General features: G+C 41.6%; 1 protein-coding gene across 4 annotated transcripts in view; it reads right to left on the bottom strand.

Annotated features, from left to right (window-relative positions):
- tspan11 (tetraspanin 11) overlaps nt 1-27,886 on the bottom strand; it is a 198,950-nt gene that overhangs the window by 121,776 nt on the left and 49,288 nt on the right. For all 4 annotated transcript variants that reach the window (XM_007895433.2, XM_007895438.2, XM_042334932.1 and 1 more), the window contains one exon: nt 6,225-6,285. In XM_007895433.2, the coding sequence (XP_007893624.2) occupies nt 6,225-6,285 (61 nt within the window). The remainder of the gene's footprint in view (nt 1-6,224; nt 6,286-27,886) is intronic.

Raw genomic sequence — 27,886 nt, 5'->3', positions numbered from 1 at the left:
AATTAAAACACCGGTCTTAACAAACAGACCCTCAATTTATGGTTTGTTCTTTTGCCCTTCCTTCATTAAAGCATTGTTTTATTTTGGTTTGATGGACGGGTGTCTGGCACATGGGGAAAACCATCTTTGTGCTTAAGAGTATCCAAACCAGACAGAGTTCTATTAGTACATGCCACCCATGCATGAAAATTTCCCCATGTCTGGAATGCAATGCATTCTCTCTCTCTCCCTCTCTGGAAGAACTCAATCTGCTTACCTAATTATGGAGAGTATTAGGGACAGAATGCAAAGGCCAAAGCTTGGGAAGCTTCTTGCTGTTTGTCCAACTAGGACCACCCTACCCATTAGGCCTTGGCTTACAAGGTTAACAGGAGCCAAACAGAAAGAATCTATGTATACAGTCTTCTCCTCCAACTGCAACAATAAATTGCAATTGCTTTTCACATCAGGAGGACGTCCCAAGGCTCTGGACAGTCAAGGGTTTCCACCCGAGCTGGGGATTGGATTCGGGGGGGGAAGGGAAGGCACAAGGTGGAGGGTCTCAGAGTTTGGAAATCCCGCTAACATGCCACACCCAGAAGTGCCCAGAAGTTCAGCTCCAAGGAGACCCTGCTAATCTCCCCCCACCCCCCATTAAAAAGAGAACTAAGGCATTTAAAGTGAACTAAGGAAATATTTCTTCAGACAAATGATTGCGATGTGATGGAACACACCATCTCAGAATGTCACAGGTTTAGAATCAATTGAATTGTTTAAAAGGGAGATAGATACTTGGAAAACAATGGTATTAAAGGATTATGAAGGAAACGCTGGAAAATGGGATTTAAAAAGACTATAGCGCCGTGAAGTAACAAATAATAATCCTTGTATTTAATAAAACTGTAGAGCAGGATCAATGGGACTGATGCCTCAATACTATTCTTCTATATTCATATAGGGATAATATTCCAATGGCATTTATTTAGAATATAATACCCGCCTCCCAGCATATAACCCGAATGACTTTTCCTTATGTGATCTGAAACGGTGATTGCAGGCTGACTATTTAACCACAGCGTTCGATCCACAGAGCTAACAGCATCACTGGAAAATGCTGCCCCCTCCAAAGAGCAAAAGGGAAGTGGGGAAGGCAACTAATGAGAGATCAACATCCATCTTTGTTAGTTTAATCAAATTAAGACCTGGAGATGAACTGCGAATTGGATATAATTGGAATGATTTCAAACCAGAGAAACATGATTGAATGGCGGGGCAGGCTCGAAGGGCCGAATGGCCTACTCCTGCTCCTATATGTTATGTTAAACAACGTTCCTCGATTATCCAGAAATCATTCAAGTTGACAATGATCTGCACCCAATGCACATGGTCATCAGAAAGAAAAAATCAACTTGTACCAAGGACTAGCCAGTCCTAAAAAAGTGAGGAATTTCATTTGCTGGAATACTGGTCAATGGATAAAACTCAGTATCTCATTACCCTTCAACCTCCAAAGACTAAATTGAACCAGGGCAGCTCTCTTCAAAGCACTGTTTGGGGAGCTGCAAAGCTCGGGAATGGAAGCTATTTCTGAAAGAAAAGCAAATACAAAACACAGCTGCTGCTCCCTATAAACCTAGCAAAGTCCATTTGCTTTAGTGCTTAATGCGTCAGGACCATTAACGTTTCTTTCAAACTAAATTTCCACTGAAAAACACATGCTTTTGGTAAAATTCAAATTGGTAAAAATGATTTTCTCCCCAAAGTCAATATTTGGGGAAAAAAAGTCTCCTTATTCTTCCTTATTATGTTTAGCGTATCTAGTTCATTTGAAGCCACCCATAACTCACAATGAACTCTGGCTTAATTTATTCTAAATCAAATTCAATGTGTTTCCTCTCAATAAACAAAGAGCCCATGATAACTTCTTTCTGAATGCTCCCCTTCTGAACATTTCAAATGGGACCTTTTCCACTGTACTGAGAGTCACTATCTACTTCACAAAACAAGACTACACATTTGTGATTTATCTGGCTCACCATCTTAATCTTGCACAATACAAAATCTACCTTTATAATTACCCTCTACAACCTCAATTTACTTTCTAAAATAGATTTTGTAAATAGATCCAAAATGTGGAGTCCAGTCCTCTCGAAAACGAGAGCATCCGGGTTTGATTCCCGGGCTGAGCGAAACCTTAGGCAAGGTTCCTTGCTCCACATACCTCTGTTTACCTAGCAGTAAATAGGAACCCGGCTGTTAGTTGATTGGCGGATCGCTTTCCAGGGATAATAATCCCTAAATAATTTGGTCACTCAATCCATGACCGTTTATGGGACACTGCTGCGTGCAAATAATTGGCTGTCGCATTTCGCCCAAACAATATACAGTCAATTCACTTTACAGTATATCCTGTGAAGCACTTTGAGGCATCTCAACGACGTGATAAGGTGCTATATCAAATGCAAGGATTATTATTATTATATCCCTAAATAGGGCCTCTCAGGGCCAAATCCAACACCACAACAGCTCAATATTTGAGGAGGTGCTTCTCTTGGATACCACTAAATGCAAGGATTCCACATAAAGTTAAACCTGAGATATTCAAGTAACCATTTCTCCTTGAGAAAAGTGACCACATGTAGAAATATTCCATGCATGACTTTGCAAATGTTTTACAAAGTGTCCGCGAACATGTACAAACTTATAAAATATAAATATTGGATTTGCCTCTGTAACTGCTGTTACGATGTGGTAACACTTCACTATTATGTCGAAAGAACTGTCTGGGTTTCCACTTAAGAACAATATTGGAGATGATAAGGATGAAGGCAGACTGAGATGACTGAATACCCGCAGAAAATTGGCTCTTGTGTCTCTCCATCTCTAAATAAATAGTCACTAAACTGCACAAAAAAGTTCTTTGAAATGCTTTGAGACGTTTTGACATATCGTGGCATGCCGAATGCAAGGATTATTATTATATTTTATTTTCCAAAGGATGTCAGGGGATTATGTCTTTGTGAAAGGTACATTATAAAGTTATTGTCTGGATACCTCATTATTCTATTTACACCTACAGCTGCTGAGACTCAGATCTTTCCTCTTTACATCCAAGACACTTGCTGTAATCTGCAGATTCCACTTGTAATGCCATCATTGGGAATATTCATAAATAGCCCTGATGGATTAGTGTGTAAATGTACTGCTTGCCATGGTACTAGCTTTACAGAACAAGATACTTTCAAGATTGACTCTACTTTCTGCTGTGTTAGTTCAGTCGGTGGGGATGGTGGGGGGGGGGGTGGGGGGGTGGGGGGAGAGAGAAACAGGTGGACTCTAATTGATGCCATTGTGAATGGACTTTGTGCTGGAAGAAAAATAGCCTTGAATTCTAGCTCTGAACAGGAATCAATGACGCCTGCTAGACATGTAGATGTGGAGGAGGCACTGGTGGGGAGAAATTCCACTTGCGCATAGATATGCTGCACATTGTGTAGTAAAAAAAAACACAATGCATGGACCTACACTGCACAAACTGCACTCCCTTATTATTGCACCAGCTCGCTGCTTTGCAAAGACCTTTTTTTTACAACAATTCACCAACGCCAATTACACAGCACATGAACAAACAGCTCTCAGTTACTCTGGGTCGTAGCTCAGTGCTACATGACACCCCCCCACCCGAACACCAGTACTGTATTCCTCAGCAGAGGTGCACACTTGCGATAAGTGTAGTGACTGTGCAGACTTATTTGATTAGTCGAGGGTCTGACACATGCATAAACCCATTCAGCGTGCTTGAGAGTACCCAAGTTAGATCCATTATGCCACCTACACATGGACATTTCTGTGCGTCTGGAAGGCAATACCCACCCTGTCCTAGAGGGATACATTCTGCTTACCTAATTCCACTGAGTTGTTAGGTACACAGTATTAGGCGCATGATGACTAGAGACAAGACAATAGAGATGTTAGTCCACCGGATTAGGAATCCATTACCTGGGCTAAATCTGCCATGCTCTACTTCCTGACAATAACATGGAACAGCTGTTATTGGAGGAGGCAGAGGGAGGCCTGGTCGACCCCCCCCAGAGGATCGAATTCAAGATCCTCATCCTCACCTACAAGGCCATTCACGGCCTTGCACCCTCCTACCTCTCCAACCTACTATCCCCCTACTTATCTGCCCGTACCCTCCATTCCTCTGGCTCCGATCTGCTCCACATCCCCCGCCCTAACCGCCCTACCATCGGTGGCCGGGCCTTCAGCCTCTCAGCCCCTAGGCTCTGGAACTCCATCCCCCAGTGCCTTCGCCGCCTCCTCCCTTTCCTCCTTCAAGGCCGGTCTCAAGACTTTTCTCTTCAACCGTGCCTTCAGCTCCCCTCTCGACTCTCTACCCCCTTCTCGCTCCCTCCCTTCCCTCCCCGCCCCTCACCTTGACCATTTCCCCCCTGATCGGGTCCCAACCCAACTGTCCAGCGCCTTGGGACGTCCTCCCGACATGAAAGGCACTGTATAAATGCAATCATGTTGTTGTTGTTGTTGTCATACATGGTCAGGATGTCATTTGTGACCTTGACCAGAGCAGTTTCCGTGCTGTGGATGCACAGAAACCCGATTGGAGGGGCCCATAGAGGGAGTGGGAGGAGAGGAAAGAGTGAAGCTGGGAGGCGACGACTCTCTCAAGGACCTTAGACAGAAAAGGGAAGTGAGTGATAGGCCGGTAGCTGGATAGCTGTGATGGGTCAATGGAAGGTTTCTTCAAGGTGGGGGTGATAGTGGCTGTTTTGAGTGGGGTAGGAACCAGATGATAGGGAGAGATAGTTGATGTCAGCAAGTAGTGAGGCAAGGAAGTGGAGCTAGGATTTAAGGAGAGGTTTGAGGATGGGGTCCAGAGAGCAGGTGGTGAGCTTCATGGAGGATATGGCTGTCTAGAAACAGGATTGGATTTTACTTTGTTCCAAAGGGTGAATCTATTAGTTGCTCCAAAGAGTTAAATTCTGACTTTTTAGTTATTTGGCTTTGAAAATGTGGTGAATCATCCAATTGTAACGTTTGACAAACGATGAAAACTCAAATTCCACAATCCAACAAGGAACTGGAACCAGGTTGAATGATTTATTCCTGGACCTTCTATAACACAATTTTTTTCTCTAAAATTTGCCAAAAAGCAGGAAGACTTACTGCACTAAGGAGGCTTGACATTTTGAGGCAAGTGAAGTTTGCCTGTGTATTGATACAGGAGGTAATGTTACTGAAAGTTTGATAAAGGTTTGTCCATTTTTGTAGTGAATCAAGCCAGGATACAATTCCAGATGTTAACATTCCTGTAGGAGCCACATGCATGAAGCTGGAATGACAGCTTGGCAGATCCTCTAGGCAGCTGATAACCTTATTCTATCAGTAACAGGTGAGCAAGTTTTCTTCTGCGTTCAGTGATTTCCAAGTCAAATATTTTCTGTTAAAAAAATGTTTCACTTATCCTCATACATGTTCAGAGAGAGGCACGCAGTGTATGCAGATGTATATGTATAGAGGCCACAAAGTGAGATTATTGGACACTTTGACTCAATTGGGATCACTCTCATCTCTGGTCAGGAGATCGCAAAGTTCAAACCTACAAATGGGCTTTCAGCTCATAGTCAGAGTAACACTGCAGTGCAATAATCTAGGGATGCTGTGATGTTGAAGTTGTCTGTCGGATCTGATGTCTAAAAGAACACAAGAACATAAGAAATAGGAGCAGGAGTAGGCCACTCAGCCCCTCGAGCCTGCCCCGCCATTTAATAAGATCATGGCTGATCTTCTAACCTAATGCCATTTACCCCCCCTATCCTCATATCCTTTAATCCTTTTAGTTTTTAAAAATCCATCAATCTATGTTTTGGATATGTTCAATGAGGCTTGTCTACCCGTTTTACAAATGGACATTAAAGAGTGAACACAGTTTCTTCAGTTGCCCTGGCTGACAAATCTGCTAATTAGTCATTACCTCATGATTGTTAACGGGACCTTGCTGGCCCATCAACAGTCATGAGCTAAGTGGCTTTCACTGTCAATACACTTGACAGTAGTTACTTGCGAAATCCTTTGAGACATGTTAACATGATAAAGTACTATAACTGCAAGTTCTTTCTTTCTGACAAATCTATCCATCTGTCCCTCCAATCACTATGGAATGGATAATTCTTTAGCTTCTTTACAAAATCTCCATTAATAGAATAAGTATTTATTTTAATTCTTACCTTGTCTTTCAACTTCAGATTTCACTGTCCACTGAGGCTGTTCACAACCAGATTTGGTCTCCTGAAGTCAAGAAAATGTATTTTAGTAAATTTGAATACCACTTTACATGAAGTTCAAAGTTCTTAAATATCACAAGTAAACTATGATTGTCTTGCTGAGCTATATTGCTAAAACAATTGAGTTCCAATCCCTTGAAACCTTACTCAAGCCTAGAGTACTTGATACAGTTCTGGTCGCTATAACATAAAAGGATTCCACAGGCCCAAGAGGTAGTGCAGGTAGAGGAATGAGCATTGGTGAGCAATGATTACACAAGGCTGGGGTACTTCAATCTTGAAAGAAGATATCTGGGAGAAAACCACATTAAATCAGATTGAGAAAATGAATCCAGAACAATATTTTTCAAATCACCAAAGCAGCAGGTTGAGAGAACATAGCCTTATGGTTGCAAACGGCTATTACAGGACAAATACCAAAAAGTATTTTCTCATCCAGAGAGAAAGCTGCGATTCGCTTCCTTTTAATATCATGCTCCATTTGCAATTCCAAGCAATTCCACATTATAAGATATGCAATATGACAATGCCACACCCTCCTACCTCTCTGACCTGCTGATTCCCTACCAACCTGCCCGCTCCCTCCGTTCAGCGGACTCCGTCCTGCTCCATGTCCCCCCCAACCCGCCCATCAGTGGCCAGGCTTTCAGCCTCTCTGCCCTCACACTCGGGAACTCCATCCCACAGTCCATTGGCTCGCTTCCTCCCTTTCCTGTTTCAAGGCCGGTCTCAAGATCCTCCTCTTCGATCGTGCCTTCAGTCGCCCTCCAACCCCTCTGCCTTCCCTCACCCCTACCCCACCCCTCCCCCATGCTCGGGTCCTGATCCCTGATTGACCAGCGCCTTGGGACGTCCTCCCGACGTGAAGGGCACTCTAAAGATGTAATTTTGTTGTTGTTGTTTATAAGGCTGTACATAAATGCTCTACATCAACTTGCTTTAAGTTTTTGCCAGGTTAGGCAGAGTGTACAATAAACTAAACTTCAGGCAGTTGCATAAAGATTGCAACAGAACCTCACAACTTCCTGGCATGAACTCTGCAGAAAGGATGAAGTCAATGCCAAAAATGCAGGGGATTTAAAAATAAATGGAACTATCCCCAGAGTGCACGCACTTATACTTCATTTGAAAATTACTAACTTTTTAAAAACATTACAAATGTGGCATGCAATTTATGTGTTAGAAGGCATATTCATCTTTAAATTTAAGGTTTACACTACTAACCCACCAGTTAAGATGTCACTTTCAAAGAATTCCATAGCTATTGCCATGAACAGCAATGCAATAAAGTAGCAAAACAGCTTAATCTTTTCCTTTATTGAAAAAAAAGTTATTTTACCCTGCGAGTTGACAGTATCGTTGCAGCTAATCAGTGCAAGGGGCAGAGAGAGAGAAAAAAAATACACTCTGCTAAACTACAGCAAAATTGAAAAAAAAGTTTTATCACAGAAATCTTCTGCAGTTGGACATTTAGTGTCCCAGTGATAAATGAGGGAAAAACCAACGATGATGAAATCTGGTTTAAAAAAAATCTAATATTGGTCTAATCTCCCCCCCACCACATCCCCCACCTCCCTTTGTGCTTCATCACTGTCAAGCGCTCTGGGATGTGTTGTGAGACACTACTCTGTGTGAAGGGGGCGATATAAATGCCAGTTGTTGTCGGTAATTTCCATCACAACACTTGAAAGCAATTCTAAGATGATTGAAAGGACAGAGGTTGTACTGAAGCTTTTTCGACAACCAAAATTGGATTTTTATACCTTGAAACCAACCTGAACAGACACAGACATGTCTCGCAGTAATTACAAGCTAATGTAGGTATTCCCTGTTTCAACGTAGTTATCCTGATCCCTTAATCCCATGTGGAGCAATCATCAGCTTTTCTGAACATGTTGGAAATGTTTCACATCAGGAGTACTTTTATTGGAACCTTCAATGTCTTGCCAGATAGAGGATTTTGTGTTTTTTTTAAAAAAATCCCTGAGGGTAAATGGGGTTAAGCTTCTAAATTAACTGAAACCTCTACACTACAAACACTTCGCTGAACTCAGAACTGCAGCTATTTCCCTGGATATATGTGCACCACATTGTGCTTCTGAGCATCAATCTCAGCAGGAAAACTGCAACTCAGGAACCTCCTGTCAAAATGCCAAGAATTTTTTCATACTCTTTTCACGACCTGGTCATTAAACGAGTCCTCTCAGGCTAGACTACATTTGTTGGCGGGCAGCCCTGACACAGTCCACAACCCTAACTGGATGTAATAAAACCCTTAAGAGTGGGATAACCATTTTCAAAGGTTGGTTCTCCTGAAATTTGGCTCAAGTCCAGCCTCGATCAAACTGACCTCCTTGGATAGGCAATAACACTCTCATCCCCATAAAAAATTCTCCACTTTCCAATAGTGAGACCTTCTCCAAACATTGGCCCTCACCTTCTCCCCTCCATTCATTTTTGTATTTGACATGGCCCTCTAAGGATGGCCCCAGATTCCTTTAAAGCATAAAATAATGGTCAGATACAAATGTTCATTGGTTCACGTCTCCAGATGACAATTGCTTCTGAAAATTGTGAATATAAATGAGCCATTTGCTTCAAAGTTCAAGTAGATACAGTAATGGAATCCATGTAGCTGCCCATCTCTCCTGTAAAGTAAGAGATAAATATCAAATGAACAAAATCAAATGCAAACCAATTTGCCCCCCCCATTCTGGTCCAGAGTTTTAAGGAACCACTCAAGCTGTTGTATGATTGTATGAAGGAGGAAACAGTTGATCATTCGTTTCATGGCTGTTTGTGGGATATTACTGTGTGCAAAATTGGATGCCATGTTTGCCTACAAAACACAGTCACTCTATTTCACAGTATATCCGGTGAAGAGTTTTGATTCATCCTTTCGATAAGGTCCAATATCAAATGCAAGTATTGTTATTATTATTTATTATCTTCAATATAAAACCAAACTACAGATTGCCACAGCTTTTCCATATACAAATCAGAACTACCTTATAATAACTCGTAAATCACATTCACATAATCCCTGTAGTCAATTCACAATTTGTTTAACAGGGATTTCCAAGGCCATTCCTGAAACATCTCAGGTATCTTTTTAAGATATTATTAGGCAGATCCCCAAACTCCAAATTTGAGATCAAGCTTTCTTCTACTCAGGAAACAAAACATATCCCTGTTCCATACAACCATCATGTTCACTATCACAGCATGTGCAAAATGGATACAGAAGAGCAGGGAGCAGGACAAGAAGAGGCACTAACAGTGTCAGTTAGTGTCCTCAGTTGACGTCAACAGGGGGCAACGTAATGAACTGTAGTTCTATTTGAGGCAGATCGACTAATTGGATAGTTGGTTTATCCAACACCCGCACAACTGGAGATCAGTGGTCCTGGTATATTGCTGGAGGAAATATGGAGCAAAATTACAACATCTTCCACAAGTAAAGGATATCCTTGATCACAGGACAATTCTGGAAAAGAGATTGCCTAGATCCAAGTGAAACTACAGTAGAATCAACATACTATTCAAAGCAACATCACTGAATTAACCAACTAATCGAGTTCAACGCTACCTTCTATTTGTATCTCGCAGACATGTTACGCCGGCCGGCCTGGAGGCTGACCCCACTTGAAATCTGTAGTCCTTCACTCAAGGCTTAAAATTCTTGAAACATACAATTGTGTTCCTTTAGACTGCATTGCGCTAGAGGAAATTAATGGCTTGGAACAGATAACAGGCCTCATACCAGTACTGACCTGGATCAGAACAAGCCATGTCAGGGGAGGGGAAGAGGAAGAAAACATGCTACAGAAACACTTTGGCCATGAAACCAAGTAAGAAATATGAGAGGAAACCATAGCAACCAAAGGGAAAACACTCACAAGCCAGATAAAACTGGAACAATTACAAAAGAACAAGAAACCATCAAAGCCCTATGACTGAAAATTGCACAGTGCCAAGGAAGTAAGGCTGCACGTTATTGTAAAGTGGCTCTGTCCAAGATTATACCCTAACAATTATACACTCTAATTGGTCTAATGTAACCCAGATCTAAATTGACTAAGTCACTGCAAAATGGCAAACTGTTTCAAGAAAACTCATGCAGCACAAAGAAAAACAAATTACGTAAACTCATTGTTCATCAAGAAAAATACTGAGAAAAAATGTTGAATTCGCCACAAATATGCATGTTTAGGCTCAAACAATTTTTTTAAAACAAATCAAATGTTGCATCAATCGACAGCAAAAAAACGGCTTTAACCCAATTCTTTTCGAGTAATACACTCTGCTTTTCCTAAATACTGGCAAGAGGGGAAGCCCATCCCCATAGACATTGTGGTGAAACACAGCTCTGGTAATAATGAGCTATAATTAGTAACGGACTTAACTTTACAGGAAACTTTCATGTAACAGCTCAATTGGAACTGCAGGTTTGCCTCACAAGGGAAAGAGAGAAACTACTTCACTGAGAATCAACCCATAAGTAGAAAGTAAAGCTATGCAACAGAACCACTGAAAGTGGCACAATCCAACTCACGAATAAACTACATCATGTTGCAGTCGGGGGTCATCTGAACTGCTCAATATAGATTACTACACCAATAACAAAATTACATCTTATAGCTCCCTTCATGTCGGAAGGATGTCCCAAGGCACTGGACAGACAGAGTTATGGGCCCGAGCTGAGGGTTGGGGTGGAGGAGGAGGGAGGGCAGAAGGGGAAACAGGGAGATCAAAAGCACGGTTGAAGAGGAGAGTGTTGAGGTGGGTCTTGAAGGTGGCGAGGGAGGGGGGTGAGACGGAGGGACTGCGGGATGGAATTCCAGAGGGTGGGCGCAGAGTGGTGGAATGCCCGCCCGCCGATAGTGCGGCGAGCAAGGCGGAGGACGTGAAGCAGGCCGGAGCCCACTGAGCGGAGGGTGTGAAAAGGATGGTAGGGGATTAGGAGGTTAGAAAAGTAGGGGGGAGCATGACCATGGAAGGCTTTGAAGGTGAGGATCAGGATCTTGAACTGTATCCTCTGTGTGATAGGAAGCCAGTGGAGTTGGGCGAGGATGGGGGTGATAGGGTCACAGAGCCTAGTGCAGGAGAGGACACAGGCTGCAGAGTTCTGGATGATCTGCAGCCTGTGGAGGGAGGAGTTGGGGAAGCCAACAAGCAGTGAGCTTGCAATGTCGAGCCTCGATGTAATGAAGGCGTGTATGAGGGTTTTGGCGGCCTGCGGTGTGAGACAGTGTCAGAGCCGGGCGACGCTGCGGAGGTGGGGAAAGGCAGAGCGGATCATGGCGCGAATGTGGAGCTGGTGTACCAGGGTGATTTGCGTGAGTAGGAGACGGTTTGGGAAGAGGGGAGTGAGGCATTCGAGAGTGGAAGAGAGGGAGCTGTGGAGAAGGGTGTCCGAGGAGGATAGTGAGTGCGGGAGGATGCCTAGAAGGGAAGGAGTGCGGGCGGGGGGGGAGATTTTTTTCCACAGGCGGTATGAGATAGAGGTGGGTTGGGTGGCGGTGGGGAGAGAGATTGAGGAGTTAAGGGAGATGAAGTGATGGTTTGATATCGCTTTGTTAATGATAGTGAGGTCCGAGACAGTGAGGCCCCAAGTGATCACCAGGTCGAGAGGGTGACCCTCTCGGTTACAATAACATACATTATATTCAGCAGCAGACTACTATTATACCATATTTTCGGGATGTATATTCTGCTGTGTGAGGATAAATCCACATTCCAGTCTGGAGGTCAACTGTAAAACTCATTCAGCTGTTTATCCAATGATTGGATAAACAGCTAGAGAAAAAGAAAATACCATTCCTCCAAAAAAAAATCAACTGAGAACAATTACAGCTCAACAAAGAAGGATTTTTTTTCTGTGCTTTGGAGGAGGAGGTTACGCATACTTTGCCACGTAGCACAGTCCAAATTCAGACAGGGTATTTTGATAAGGACTCAAGGGCAATTTACATTCTAGTCATGTGCCAACATCAAGTCACGTACTCCAACTGTACCCCAAGCTTCAACTCAACAGTTTACATCTGGTTCTGAGAATGAAAGTAGAGTTCAGACCAGTTTTAAGGGGTTTAATGAAGCATTACTACTTCCGTTCATGCGCAATATTGCTACGCAGTTGGTGCTGGAGACTCCATCTGTGTTCGTTCATATGGGGATTACACGAGAATGAGTACTTATAACTAAGTAACAAATTTGTTTTTTTTATTTAGAAGAGCTTGGATTTCCTTCCACACTTAAAGGAAGCAAATTACAAAGCAAGTGAAAAGCCTATTTTGGTATTGTAATAATACTAATCCTTATGTTTTATGTGGCATCTTTACGTCAGTAGGATATCTAAAAGTGCTTCACAGGGTTTCCTTTAAATTGTAGTGACTATGTCTCTTGTAATAATACCTGAATTTTATATAGTACCTTATCAAATTGTTGAGACGTCTCAAAGAGCTTCACAGATATACTGTAAAGTTGTATGAGTGTGTATATTTTGTGCAGCAGCCAATTTGAACAAAGCAATGTCCCACAAACAGCCATGAGTAAATGATCAATTTTATTTGAGGGATTGTTGACCTGGACACTGGGAGAAACTCCCTTCTTTTTTCATATTGTGCCATGGAATTGTTAATGTCCACCTAGACAGGCAGATTAACATCTCATCCAAAGGATGGCATCTCCAACAATTCAGCATACCTCATCACTGCATTGGAGTGTCGGCATAGACTATATAGGATCCAAATCCTGACGTGGGACTTCAATCCCACAACTTTTTGACTCAGAGGTGAGAGTGCTACCAATCAGGCAGATATGTTTAGGTCTTCCATTCTGTTAGTATGCTGTAAGCACAGAATTTCAGTTCATCAGGGAGCGAGTGAGTGAAACTGTAGTTAGAACCTAATTACTATACTTTGAAGTCCTAATTACTATATTTAACAATCTCCTATTTTTACATAATTTAAATTACTTTTATAACTCAGTATTACTGTTATTTTTTCCTTGTAGAATGATAGTATCTTACCATTGCAGTGGCAGAATACTTAATAGGCCAATTTAATTCAGTTAAAAGATACTATTAAGTATCTAAGTTCAGTTCATTACTGAATAACATTTGGATGAAAACTCTTCTTTTGTCCTCTTCAAATTGGTTATTTACCATTTTCTTTGTTCTGATCACTTTCTCTTTAGGTTCACGAACATTTCTTCTTTCTTTGCTGCAATGCTTATTCATGTGAGGATGCTTTATCACCTTATACCATCATACCATCCTGACCTGTCCATTCCTTCCACTCAATGGACTCTAGCCAGCTCCACATCCCCTGACCTGCCTGCACCACCATTAGGTGGTCAGGCCTTCAGCCTTTCTGCCCCCACCCTTTGGAACTTCATCCCACAATCCCTTTTCCTCCTCCTCTCTCTTGCCTCCTTCAAGGTCCATCTCAAGACCCTCCTCTTCGACCACGCATTCGGTCACCCTCCTTTCCCCACCCTCCCTGCCTTCCACCCCTCCTAATGCTAAACCCCAGCTCAGGTGCAAGTCCTTGACTGGCCATCACTTTGGGGTGTCCTCATGGTGTGAAAGGTGCTATACAAATATGCTGGTGTCATATTTGAAGCAGCAAGTACAGAGAATAGTTGAACCTGGCAGCATAATAACCAAGTCTGATCCTGCTATCAGCCATCAAAATTCTCCACACAGAGAAATTTCCATCCAAAATCTTGTCCCAAGTCTTCTCACCACATACTTTCTGTTTTTCACAGCACAGTTGCAACAATGCCAACTGCAAAGCCCAACCACCACTTTGCTTTGGCTGAGATCAGTCAATTCAGCAAAGACAATGAACTGAATCTTGGATGCTTCTGGTTTATATGGCTCATTACCACACCACATGCTACATTTATTCACTAATACATCAGGAGAGCACAAACACTTATTTCTTCCAGTCTTCCAGTACAAAATGACAGTCTTTCTCCATCTGCATTTTTTTGGAGTGCATCTTTTTATACAGTATAGATCATAAGCTACATTAGATGTCTGAAAGTCATGAAAATACACAAAAGTGAATTGAGAAGCACTGTGTGTTGATGTGCTAAATGACTGCAACATAATATGGTTAAACTCCCAGATCAGAGCCAAGTCTCTCCATAGCAAGTTTCTATTCTTTGCCTAAATTGTTAGAACAATCCAATCAGGCTTCGCCACTGTTAATCGCTCTGAGACGTTACCCTGTGTGGAAGGGCGCTATATAAATGCAAGTTGTTGTTGTTGTTGTTGAGCAGTATCTCGGGACCACAGGATTGCACAGGTCAGCAATGCAGTTTTTCGATGACTGATCTGTTGAACATTACAAGCCTGCAGGAAAAATGTGGTGAGCAGAGTTGCTCACAAACTGCAATCTATAGGATACACATGTTTTGCTTATTCCAGCTGTTTGAATTACAATGGTGTTTGCTCCACAGTCTAAACAGAGAGGATCCACAGCACCTGGACCCTCAGGCAACACTGCAGAACCGCTAGCTGACTGGCTTAATATGATATCTGAACACCTGTGGAGCAAGATGAAAGCCTCTTTCCTGCTCATAATAACGGCACCCACAGAGTAAGTACGTTTATGAAAACTCAATTAAATTGCACCTTACAATATTGCTTCAAACAAAGTCTCCCCAAATCAAGTTAATAGGTATCCACTTTCCCAATCTGAAGAAGAAACCCCGCATGCTGTAGATTAATTGATCATTACAACTTTGTACATCAACTTCACCTTTTAATTTGGAATCAATTTTCAAGCAATCAGATGCCAATCCTCTGGATATTGCTCCCACAGAGAGAGGGAAAATAACCATTATATATATATTATATACATGTTAGGATAGCTATATTGGATAGAAAAAAGGTGACATGTAAAATGTTATTCTAAATTACCTAGTTCATATTTGGAAGTGTTACTGATATATGAGCAGTTTTATTACAGTTTCTTTGAACATGAGTACATGAACTGAAATATTTTTACAAAATGTCCAGCTCAGGGAGCCAGAAATGTCTCTGGACAATAAGCAGTCTGGCAGTGAATGAAATAATCTTTTCAGTATAAACAGAATTTAATGTGTACAGAGTTCAACTTGCAATCTCATGTGAAACAAAATTTTCCAATTCAAAATATAGTCAATCACTCCTATAATCATCAGTCAAATAATCTTGCTGCGTGTGGCTAAGTGCACCTTTGCACATTGTAGAATCCTAAATGGGATGTTAAAATATTTTATTATTTAATATTTTCATGATTGGAGTTTCCTGTCTTAAAAGTGGAGGGATTTTAAGGTAAACCTCATTATTGGGTGAAATCAGCAAGGATATGTGTTTCTCTCAGTCAACAGATTTTGATGTGTTTCTCTTAGTCAATATATACCAAATCAACACTTTCAGGAAATCTTAACCTACCTCAAGCCTAAGCAACAAATAATCTCGAAGAATACTCCATTCCAGTTTCCAGGGACGAGATGAGGAAACTTCCTTCCACCTTTACCCCCTACTCAAAATGTACAAATTATATTGGACGTACACGGAATAGACTAGAAAATAAAAGGCAAAATACTGCAGACGCTGGAAATCTGAGATAAAACCAGAAATCGCTGGGAACATTCAGCAGGTCAAGCAGCATCTATGGAGAGGGGAAAACGAGTTAACATTTCAGGTCGATGACGAGCGTGTCAGAACTCGTGAAAATTACTAGAAAATGATTGGGGATGAGAAAATGGTCCCTTACACCAATGGGAGTTGTCAGAATACTTAGTTTCCGACAGACAATGGCTGATAGATGTCCATAGTAAAGAGAGTTTGGGAATTAATGCAAGTTAATGCGTCTCTCCTCGAGCCAGTAAATTTTTCTCTTCCGACCTCAACCTGACCTAATTTCGGCTTGTGCTTCCTTCTTCTGTGGTACAGATCCACCCATGTCCCTCAGTATCTCTCCCAAGCTTTTACTTTCTGATTTGATTGGAAGCTGGTGTGTCAAGAGGCCAAAGACATAAAATAAAAGTGCACCAGGGAACAAAAAAGAACCTACGGAACCAAGAGAAGAATACATAGAGCGGGGACAAAAACAAATAAAATGGAAAAACCACAATCTTTATCCATTAACATCCATCGCTCTTAGAAAAATTCCCTAAAAGTGCTGTAAGCAATGAGTACCCAGAAGAGAATTCTAAAGGCTGACTGTGCTGCAATAATATTTAGAAATACTTGATATGATAAGATCCTAACTCTTATGAATCACCATTATTTATTTTCAATTAAAGAGCCACACATAACAGTCATCTTGTGTACAAAAGCATAATTGTTCCCAACTTTGGCTCTCTGGCTAAGAACATATAATTTAATTCAGGGGCTATAAAAAAATTATTTTTAATTTAAATTAAAAACTGTGGATTGTCCCTCCATCACAGAATGTTCTTTGTGTGTGCACAATTAACAGGATAATTTATAGATTGACCCCAAGAATTCTTTATTGATATCATGAGTCTCACTGGAACACCTTCCCACTCACTTGTTCACTCAATGAGGCCACCTCGCCAGTGTACACATTCCAGATTACGCCGCAATGCTCTACCCCACTCTCCCCCCTCCCACCCCCCACCTCAGGCACCATTGCAATAGTGTGGCTCCCAATTATAAATCCTCTGTAACCAGGGCTGTCTGTACCTCCTGATCTCTTTGCTACTTTTGACACCCACTTCATCCTTCTCCACCATCATTCCTGGTACACCTTTAGTGGCTCTGTACTTTCCTTGTGATACTCCTAACAGTCCCAGCATGATCACTATGTCTCCCCTAATGGTGACCTCCAGGGCTCTATCCTTTTCCTGATCTATTTCCTTCCCCTTAGCGATGTCATCTGCAGGCATGGTGCCAATTCCATACTTGGCTCAGTTGGTAACACTCTTGCCTTTGTCAGAAGTATGAGCTCAAGCCGCAAATCGGGACTTTGAGCTCCTGCCCTCACCTAACACTCTGGTTCAATGCTGGGTGAGCACCTCATTGTCAAAGATGCCATCATTCACCCTTTGAGTGCTTAAAGCTTTGCAGTTTGAAATTCACTATTCTAAACCTTAGCAAATCATGAGGCCAATTGCCTGTACTTTAACGTGCAATATGAGCAGTCATAATACTGCAATTTTCTTTCAGCAGATTATCAGCCAGATAGTGGAGCCACAAGTGACTCTCCTCATCTTCCATCTGTACAAGCCATCATTGATACAACAGAATAAAAATACACAGAGACACCGATTATATTCAATTTCCTGCCGTGATCACTTTTTAAACCTCCATGGATTGTCGGACTCTGTGCTTCTCCTGCTAAATGTGGTTCTGATCTCATACAAGTTTATTACATTATTAAAAATAACTGGTAATATAAAACATATCTACATATAGAACAAATGGGCGTCAAGCTTCACATGCCTTAACATTAATCCATGCCAGGAAAAAAATTAATTACATTGACATCTTAAAACTTTGAAAGGTGCAGTCATACACAGCTAATCTTACACACATTTTTTAAGCAGCTCCTGAACTACTTTATAAGGCACGGATAGATGGCTTCTTTGTTCAACATCTACACAAAACAGACAATAACTGACATTCAATGCAATACAAATATAACAAAAAATACATTCATTCATACATTATTTTCTATATTATTAAAAACTAGAGTAGAAAAAACAGCATATGAGCCTCATTTTCTTTACAACAATCAACCTTTAGCTCCAACAAACCAATGACTTGTATCTTCTATCATTCAGGTTTTCCTTTGTACAAGTTATTTAATCATTCTCACATGCTATACCAATAAAGAAAGCTAAATGCATAAAGGAGTGCTCAGTAGCCTTCAATACTTCCTAGAATTGGATCACCCTCAGTACGGCTCATGTTGTGTCAACAATCTGTGGATTTCACTTCAATTATGTCCCAAGATCATGAGGTTTTATTTACAGTTAAATATCACTGAAATTAAGAAACAATCCTTGCAAAACTTAGTAATACATAACTTCTATACTAAAAGAGTCTCGTCTCGGTATGCTACAATCCAGCATATTCTCATACTCGTAATAATAATCTTTGCATTTGATATAGAGCTTTTCATGTCTTCGAGACGTCTCAAAGCACTTCACAGAATATACTTTAAAGTGAATTGACTGTATATTTGTGGGCAAAACACCAATGGCGCACAGCAGTGTCCCACAAACAGTCGTGGATTGAGTGACCAAATTATTATTTGTTTTTGTTGAGGGATTATTATCAGCGAGTGGAGTAAGGAAACTTGCCCAATGTTTTGCCCTGCCAGGAATCAAACCCAAGTCTCTCACACTGAGCTACAGGATTCCAGCCATTTGAGAGAATGTCCCAGCTATTTTGTGTGCATTTTAATTCCAATAAAATATTTGAATGTCGGGGAGTTTACATTTGAAGGACGGTTTTCTTCTTTATATTTGTAGATCGTTTTTAAAATAAAATAAACGACTTGAATTTTTTTTGCAAAAATAAGCTTTTTAAATTAGTCTTGGATGCTTGTGGCAGTGCAAATCACTACGGTGTTTGTCTGTACTGTACTGAGCTGTGTTTTTTTTACAAAGTCTGAAGACTAAAAAAACAAGTTCTTCCTGTATCATGGACTCTAGCCTAACCAACTAGGAGAAACATTTTCCACAAAGATACTTTGATTCCCATAACCATTTAAAAAATAGCTGCATAATATTCATCCATCCCTAAATTTCCACTATCCAATCCTTCCATCAACATTGCCCATCACTCACTCGCCCCAAAACACACGTGGACCACAGAAACCATTGCAGTTGGTGGAAAATTTGTCCATCGCAGTCTATATCTTTCCTCATAATCTCGAACACTGTTCAAAACTATATATTCTAATTATTTTTTAACGTGTTTATCAACACAGCAGCAATGTCTTTTGTCGGGAGGTCTGTTCCAAGACCCACTGCTCTGTGGAAAGCAAACTCATTCCAATCATACCGAACAATTTACCTCTGTGGTCTCTGCAGAGGAATTGAAAAACAAACTAAACAGCTTTGATTGAAGACTGCAAGATGTTCCAGCATGTTCATTGCTAAATTTTGTCGAACACTTTGGAGATGTCCTTAGTCAATAACAAATGAATCACTGATGCATGCACAGCAGTAAATTTATGCCACATTAAGCAATTTGAGCAACTATGTCAAAGAACAAATCGACCCTCATACATTATCGCCACTAGAACTAACAAACTCTATTCCAAGTTACCTGCTCTATCTCCATATTCTTTTATATTCTTCCTCTTCAAATGGTATGAATTTCCCTTTTTAAATGCCTTTATGACTTCAGGCTTAACAACCACTTGGGGCAAGTCACTCACCTTCATTATTATGTTTGGTCTTAGGCTTCAATTCAGTATTACATCTAACAATATAATGATGACTGAAGTGGCAATCATCAGACACTTTCAGGTTATTGATTGTTATAGTGAACTGCCAAACACTAAATCTAATGTGGCATCTGTTTCTGTTGCTCCGTTTCACAGTTATGTTTTGAGGCAATCACCAATTACCTCTGAAAGGTCTTGTGTATTTACTCTTCCCTCCGCTTGTTTTTGTTGTACCGTTTCTGTTCCAGGAAATTGAATTAGCCATAATCATCACATTACAATTTCCTGTAGCTTCTCTCATGTCTAAAAAGGGTCAATCTACTTTGGTTTGAGTTGGAGATCAGTCACAGTTGTCAATTCCTATTTTGTTGCCCTTATCATTGCGTAGAATTACATAGAGAACCCCTTCACTCCCCTCACCCTGACCATTTCCCCCATGCTCGGGTCCCGACCCAACTGTCCAGCACCTTGGGACGTCCTCCCGACGTGAAAGGCGCACTATAAATGCAATCTTGTTGTTGTAGAGTAATTTCCTCACAGAAACAGACCGTTTTGCTTAACAGGCCCACTTCCATCTCTCCTGTTAATTATTTCTAACCAATTTCTTGAGCCATCTCAGTCTTAGATGTTATATTACCCTCCCAATAGCCATTGTATCCTCTCTTATCAATGTCATTCCTCTATCTAGTCTACTCTTTCAATTGTTTTTAAACATAAGTGTAAGGCCCATTGTAAGGCCACCTTCTGCTCTTAAGTATGTATCTGTGACGTCTATTTAAATAGCAGCACATAATTCAACGCTGGGAAGCTATGAATTTCTTTAGATCGGTAACTGGTTCTACCACATAACCAGAAAAGTTCTTAAAAACATTAATTTTTTTTATTTAAAAAAAGTTAACAAGGTGTGTGTTTTATACATTAACCAGCAATTCTTTGAACCTGAAATCTTCTTTCAAAACAATGTATTCAATACAGGTGCACATTTCTTACATTATTATATTATATTAATACTGTGATGGGTCAGCTGGTTTAACAACAGAGTCTTTTTTAATCAATGTTTAGATTGCAAGTCAGATTCAATCAAATAACCTTTTAACATGTTTTTGTGCTATTTACATACATCACAATGCGGGAGTTCAGTACTGGGTCGTTAAACACATCTATTTTCAAACACAGCACCAACCTTAGAAACTCCAAGGTCAGAAAATGAGTCAAGTTAGTGGAGTCCTGTAGTGAAATGCAAAGTCCTGAAGTGTTTAGAGCACTCGCCTTGCAAGTAAGTGAGAGATCCTGGGTTCTATTCCCAGCAGGGCAAAACATTGGGCAAGTTTCCTTACTCCACACGCCTCTGTTTACGTAGCAGTAAATAGGAACCTGGGTGTTAGACGATTGGCGGATCGCTTTCTGGGGGGTAACAATACCTTAAAAAAATGTTTTTTTAAAATTTGGTCACTCAATCCGTGATAAGACACTATATCAAATGCAAGGATTATTATTATTATTATCATGCTAACAGCATGCACAACTGAGTGTCAAAAAGCAGTAACACCTACCTCCATCAACACACTGTGGTCATTCCCACACCAGTTGTCCTAACCGGAACAGCTGCCAATTTGCGCTAAAATATTTTTGTCCTGTAACTTCTCAGGTCAAGGTTTCCTCGATTTCTGAGTTTTTTTAAAAAAAACGTATACCCTAAACAAATCTGATAAAACAGAGGATGGTCGATTGTCTGATGTGAAAATCGTAAAATGACACAGCCAGAAGTCACTCTATCCTGATCTCACTGGGATCTCACTGTTGAGTCCTGTAGCTCAGTGGTTAGAGCACTCTCCTTGCAAGCGGGAGACCTGGCTTCGATTCCCAGCCGGGCAAAATGTTGGGCAAGTTCCCGAGCAGAGAGGAGGAAGCCGGTTGTTAGTTGATTGGCAGATCGCTTTTCCAGAGGTAATAATTCTTTCCAAAAAATAATAATAAATTGGTCCTTCAATCCACAACTGTTTGTGGGACACTGCTGTAGGCAATTGTCTGCCGAGTTTTGCCCACAAAATATACAGTCACCTCACTTTACAGTATATTTTGTGACGCGCTTTGAGACATCTCCAAGACACGATAAGGCTCTATATCAAATGCAAGGATTATTATTACCCAATCAAGCTTCATTCCAATACTGGTAATCAGAATTGATTCCCAGTAATAGACAAAGACATGCCTCATCCTGAAGAACATCTCCCACAGTAGATTTTACGTGACTGCTAGCTTTTTATTAAAAATAAAGAAACTTGAAAAGCTCAGCTGCAATACAAACATTGTTCAGATTTGTCTGGCTGCAATGAATACACTGTAGACTAAAGATTTTAATGCTTCATCTGAGCTGGTTGGTACCACTTAACGCTGCATTACATTTCCTGACTTGATTTGCGAATAGAATCAAGCATAAACATCACTATTGTTCAAACAACCATGAGTTCTGCGTTTGTATTGTCTGAATAAGCTGCTGAGAGGAACAATCACAAAACTGAGAGACTGCTAATTGCAATTCCTCCATAAAGCAGAGAGGAAAAATAACAAGAATTTACAGTTAGATAGGACACAAGTTTGATGCAGCAAATCTACATTGCTATCCAGTCATGTGCTTACTTGCTTAGACACTCAAAAGACAGCAGAATGAAAAGAAAATGTTTTTTTTTAAATTGTCTATCATACTAAAGCCGTAGAGAGGAATGGAGAATTCCTGTAATGGCTCAGTTCCTTCAATGGGTAGCTGAACCACAAAAGTTCCAAATTTGATATGTTTTTTTCCTCCGAGTTACCTCATCTCTGTCAGGGAGCACTGAGGCACTACAATAGACCTCAGTGACTGTGTTAGGGAGAGGAATATCTAACACAGTTTCTAATCCCAAGTACTGTACCATGAACCTTATTGGATGGTCCATGTTTATGTGGAGATGGAGCAAAGGCGGGATTGAACTCAAACCTGATGCTCTCATAATCTAATAGCCAGCTGGCACTGACTGCACACATGGCCACTTGGCCAAGATATGAGGGTAACTGAGCTTTGGATATCCGAACATCCATCAGACAGAAACAGAAGAAAAGCAGTCAGAAAGGAAGAGATGTAAAGTGGCACGGCAATTCAAAAAACAAGCAGTGAAGCTGGAAACTATGGCAACAATAGCAGCACACCATTTGGCTCCTTACCAAGTTGTTTTTGAATTGAAAACCAAATTTCATACTCAAGGGAATGATTCTGAATGTTAATGAAAAAATGGCTTATTTTGAATGTTACTCTTGGTATTTAGTTTTGTCAAATTAACTCAATTATCCTTTGTAGGAAACTCGATAAATGTTTTAAGCCTAGTTTGTGAAGAGGTGTCTGAAAACCATGTTTCAGAAATTGCTATACATCAAACATAATGTGGTCTAATTTGCAGTATTTTCTGATAATGAAATGCTCACACAAACACGAGAAAGTCCATTCCAAAGTGACCTACTTCCCAAGAAGAGTACAATAACAATAACAACAACTTGCATTTTAGAGCCTTGGGACGTGCTCCCGACGTGAAAGGAGCTGTACAAATGTAATTTGTTGCTGCATTGAGTACTCACTGGTTGACCAGAATTCTTACAGGATCCCTTATTAAGTATCCTTATTAAGTTACCCAGCATCAAGGGCACCATATGAACACATGTGGCTTTATGAAATCAATTCAAAGGTCTCAAATTAGACCTCAATGTGTTAAGGTATAGTACATGGAATTCCAAAACGTGACTTAGGACATGAATAGAAAACTTTTAACAACTTTTGATTCTTTTTCCAAGAAAACACAATTTAAATCAGTTTCCGCTTCCTTTATAAGACAGCATTTATTTATTAAAATACCAAAATCAATGGGGTTTATATAAAGATCTCATAAAAAATAAGAAATTTAGAATTTACAATAATAATCCTTGGGTCTGCCATGCAGACTTATTTCGGGAGGGAATCTCAAAGCTCTCTACAAGATTTACTGTCGATGCTAGCAACTGTGTCATATGTAGCCAAACATGCCAGCCAGTTTGCGCAGAAAAATACAGCCATGAAATTGATGATCAATTTTATCTGGGAGATTGTTCTGAGGATATTTAACCCGGAGTGAGTTTGTTTTAAGTGTAATTTGCAAAGATGTGATTCTAAAGGCAAACAGGACTGTATGTATGTTTTCATATGTATACTGAAAGGTTTATGCACAAGTCATTCCTTGTTAAAAGTATCTGGCAATAATATGATTCATTTCCTTCACCGCCACAACCTCATTTATCACATTTGTAGCACAGATCTCTTTTTGGCAGAGCACAGTGTTTCTATCTCAGTGGTGGCTAACCTGTCCCACTGGGCTGTCAAGAAGCATCCCCCTAACATTCCACAAGTCTAGGTAAGTCTGGGTTCGATCACTCGTCTGTTTTCAGTTCTTCCTTGATTCATGGCGCGAATCAATCGAGAAAAAATATTTTGTTGGCCGACTGTGAAGGTTGGCCACCACTGTTCTAACTGGTAATTAAATCATTAAAATAGTAGTGCTGAAAATATGCACTGAAAAACATAATTGCACACTTGTTTGGTCTTTGTCATACACGTCAGTGTGAGTCACAAAGTCCATGGCGTGCATCAGTCGGAAAGGAATACAAAACCACAATAACAACTTGAATTTATTTAGCGCCCTTCATCTGGCGCAGTGTCTCAGAGCGCTTAACAATGGCGGGGCCTGATGCTGAGGCGGGGGTAGAGGGAGGAGGTGACCGTAAACACGATTGAACAGGAGGGTCTTCAGTCATGATCTAAAAGAGGGGAGGGAGGGGGCAAGGCGGAGGGGAGGGAGGGGGCAAGGCGGAGGGGAGGGAGGGGGCAAGGCGGAGGGGAGGGAGGGGGCAAGGCGGAGGGGAGGGAGGGGGCAAGGCGGAGGGGAGGGAGGGGGCAAGGCGGAGGGGAGGGAGGGGGCAAGGCGGAGGGATTTGGAGTGTTCCAAAGCTTTGAGCGTAGTGGCTGAAAGATCAGCCGCCGATGGTGAAGTGGAGGGGCAAGAGACAAGCAAGAGCCCAGAGCCAGTCGAGCGGAGGCAGTGGATAGTGGCATTGGGAGAAAGCAGGCCAGAGGGGTAAGGAGGTGAACAGACTTCAGATCCACAAAATATGTTCGTGAAGGACAGATGCTTGGGTGTGGATAGTCTCAGGATAATCTCTTGCATACTTGGGGGTAAAGCAAGACCACAGTAATTTGCTATATTTACTTTTGCCATGGTTACAATAAAAAAATCATCATTTTTCTGTATTTCCCCAGGGGGAGTTTGAATTGTAGTTTGATGAACTGAATATTGGGAGAAAATTATGGGTTGTGTTATCTCTGCACCCATGGACACTTTGAAAATAGGAAGGCAGGCTAATTCATGATTTCCTTTTAGATTTGGTCTAGGGTTAACATTTGTTTCGTAAAAAAAAAAATTGTCTTCACTCCCTGGTTCATTTTGTAAAAAAAATGTCATGTTCACATTTTCTGCAGCATTTCATTACCGGCACCATTATTGCCTCTTTATATATTTTAAGTCAGGTTCCATGCATTTCTTTAGTCTCTCGATTATTTTACAGTTCCTGTTACTGTCCACCCTTTTCAGTTCACCATTCCTCGACTTTCCTTTTCTATTCTTTGGAACAAATGGGCAAATAACTAGGTATCCGCTCATCAGTCACACTGGTAAGTAAGCAAGGTCTCAAGTCAACAGAAGGTAATAATAATAACAATAAATAATACTTGCATTTGATATAGCGCCTTATCATGTTGTTGACACGTCTCAAACCGCTTCATAGAATACGCTATAAATTGAATTGACTGTGTATTTTGTGGGTGTAATGGGGCAGTCATTTGCGCACAGCAGCGTCCCACAAACGAACCCGTTTGCGAGGCGAGTGCTCTAACCACTACTCTACAGGACTCCACACCATTACTCTGCAGGATTCCACAGGTAGAGAGGTTCCTGAAACCCGATAAAAAGCAAGCACTAAAAATACAGGCACTGCTGGTGACTACAATAAATACAATCAAAGAACCACAGAAATTTACAACACAGAGGAAAGAGTATTCAGCCAATATGGATTCTGCCTCAACCACCACTCCCAGTAGGGCATTCCATATCCTAACTACTGTGTGTGTGTGTGTGTGTGTGTAGTGTGTTGTGTGTGTAGTGTGGTTTGTGTGTAGTGTGGTGTGTGTGTGTGTAGTGTGTGTTTATGAAAAAAAATCTAACCTCCTCTTTTGCTGGTTTACTAACTATTTTAAGTTGCTGCCCTCTAGCCACTGCCCTCTACTCACCATGCAACGGAGATAATTTCTGTAAATGCTTGCAGTTATGTATGAAATATTCCTTATCTCACTTGTAATGCATAATGGTCTTTTTTTTCAACGCAATTTAAATGGAATCAGTTACACCATTTGAACTTGAGCTTCGCTGCTTCAATTGGAAACGTTGCAACTTGATTTCCCGGTTGATAACAAGAATGACACTTTAAAGACAAGCAGTACGAGGAGAAAAACTTGGAAGATATACAGCACAGTAAGATATACCCTACCTGTCACAGAAGACAGCATTTCCATTCAGGGCACTGAGAGTGGAGTCACTGGCTAGAGAAGTTATTCGCGAGCTATATAATATTCTAAAGCAAATTCCTCTGAAAGAATTTCGCATATGCCACATGCATTCACATTCTTTGCCTAAGAAACCACAGGAGAATTTTATAGCCAAGCTCTTGTCTCTGCAGCTGGGATGGTTCCCCTCAATGGAACACACTTGTCAGGCAAGTAGGAGTGTCTATTTGCAGCTGTGAGTGAGACAAACCGAGTGGAGTGTTCACTGTGTCAGCCCGCTTACTGGTCATGACATCGGTTTCTTTTGATTTCCTCAAAACGCAATCTCATCGTTCCTCTTTTTAATCACAGACTGCTACAAAATATTGCAATACTACTAATCCTTGTATCTGCTGTAGCGCCTTAACACGTCTCCGAGACGCCTCAGAGCAGTTCATAGAATATACTGCAAAGTGAATTGACTGTATATTTTGTGGGCGAAACTCAGCAGCCAATTGCGCACAGCAGTGTCCCACAAACAGTCGTGGATTGAGTGACCAAATTATTATTATTATTTTGTTTGAAGGGATTATTACCCCTGGAAAAGCATCCACAAATCGACTGACAACCAGGTTCCTACTTACTGCTAGGTAACCAGAGGCGTGTGGAGTAAGGAAACTTGCCCAACGTTTCGCCCCGCCGGGAATCGAACCCAGGTTCTTTTGCTTGCAACTCTAACAAACATGCTATAACAACAACAACAACAACAACAACAAGATTCCATTTATAAAGCGCCTTTCACGTCAGGAGGACGTCCCAAGGCGCTGCACAGTTGGGTCATGACCCGAGCAGGGGGGAAATGGTCAGGGTGAGGGGAGGGAAGGGAGGGAGCGGAGGGAGGGAGGAGGGGGGAAATGGTGAGGGGAGGGAAGGGAGGGAGCGAGGAGGGGAAGAGAGTCGAGAGGGGAGCTGAAGGCTCGGTCAAAGAGAAAGGTTTTGAGACCGGCCTTGAAGGAGGAGAGGGAGGAAGCGGCGAAGGCACTGGGGGATGGAGTTCCAGAGCCTGGGGGCTGAGAGGCTGAAGGCCCGACCACCGATGGTAGGGCGGTTGGGGCGGGGGACGTGGAGCAGACCGGAGCCAGAGGAACGGAGGGTACGGGCAGGTAGGTAGGCGGATAGTAGGTCAGAGAGGTAGGAGGGAGCGAGGCCGTGAATGGCCTTATAGGTGAGGATGAGGATCTTGAAATCAATCCTCTGGGGGATGAGGAGCCAGTGGAGGCGAGCGAGGGCGAGGGCGAGGGTGGGAGTGATGTGGTCGCGGTGTCTGGTGCGGGACAGTACACGAGCTGCAGAGTTCTGAATGACCTGCAGTGTGGAGGGAGGTGGCGGGAAGGCCGGCGAGGAGAGAGTTCCCATAGTCCAGCCTTGAGGTGACAAAGGCGTGGACCAGGGTTTCAGCAGCGTGAGGGGTGAGGTAATGCCGTAGTCTGGCGATGTTCCGGAGGTGATGGAAGGCGGTGCCAGTTGTGGTGCGGATGTGAGGGAGAAAGGACAGCTCAGGGTCGAACAAAACACCGAGGTTCCTG

The sequence above is a fragment of the Callorhinchus milii genome, unplaced genomic scaffold (genome assembly GCF_018977255.1).
Source record: "Callorhinchus milii isolate IMCB2004 unplaced genomic scaffold, IMCB_Cmil_1.0 Scaffold5, whole genome shotgun sequence".
In the NCBI taxonomy this organism is placed as follows: Eukaryota; Metazoa; Chordata; class Chondrichthyes; order Chimaeriformes; family Callorhinchidae; genus Callorhinchus; species Callorhinchus milii.
The sequence above is the reverse complement of the archived record's forward strand: the minus strand, read 5'-3'. Positions and strand labels throughout refer to the sequence as shown.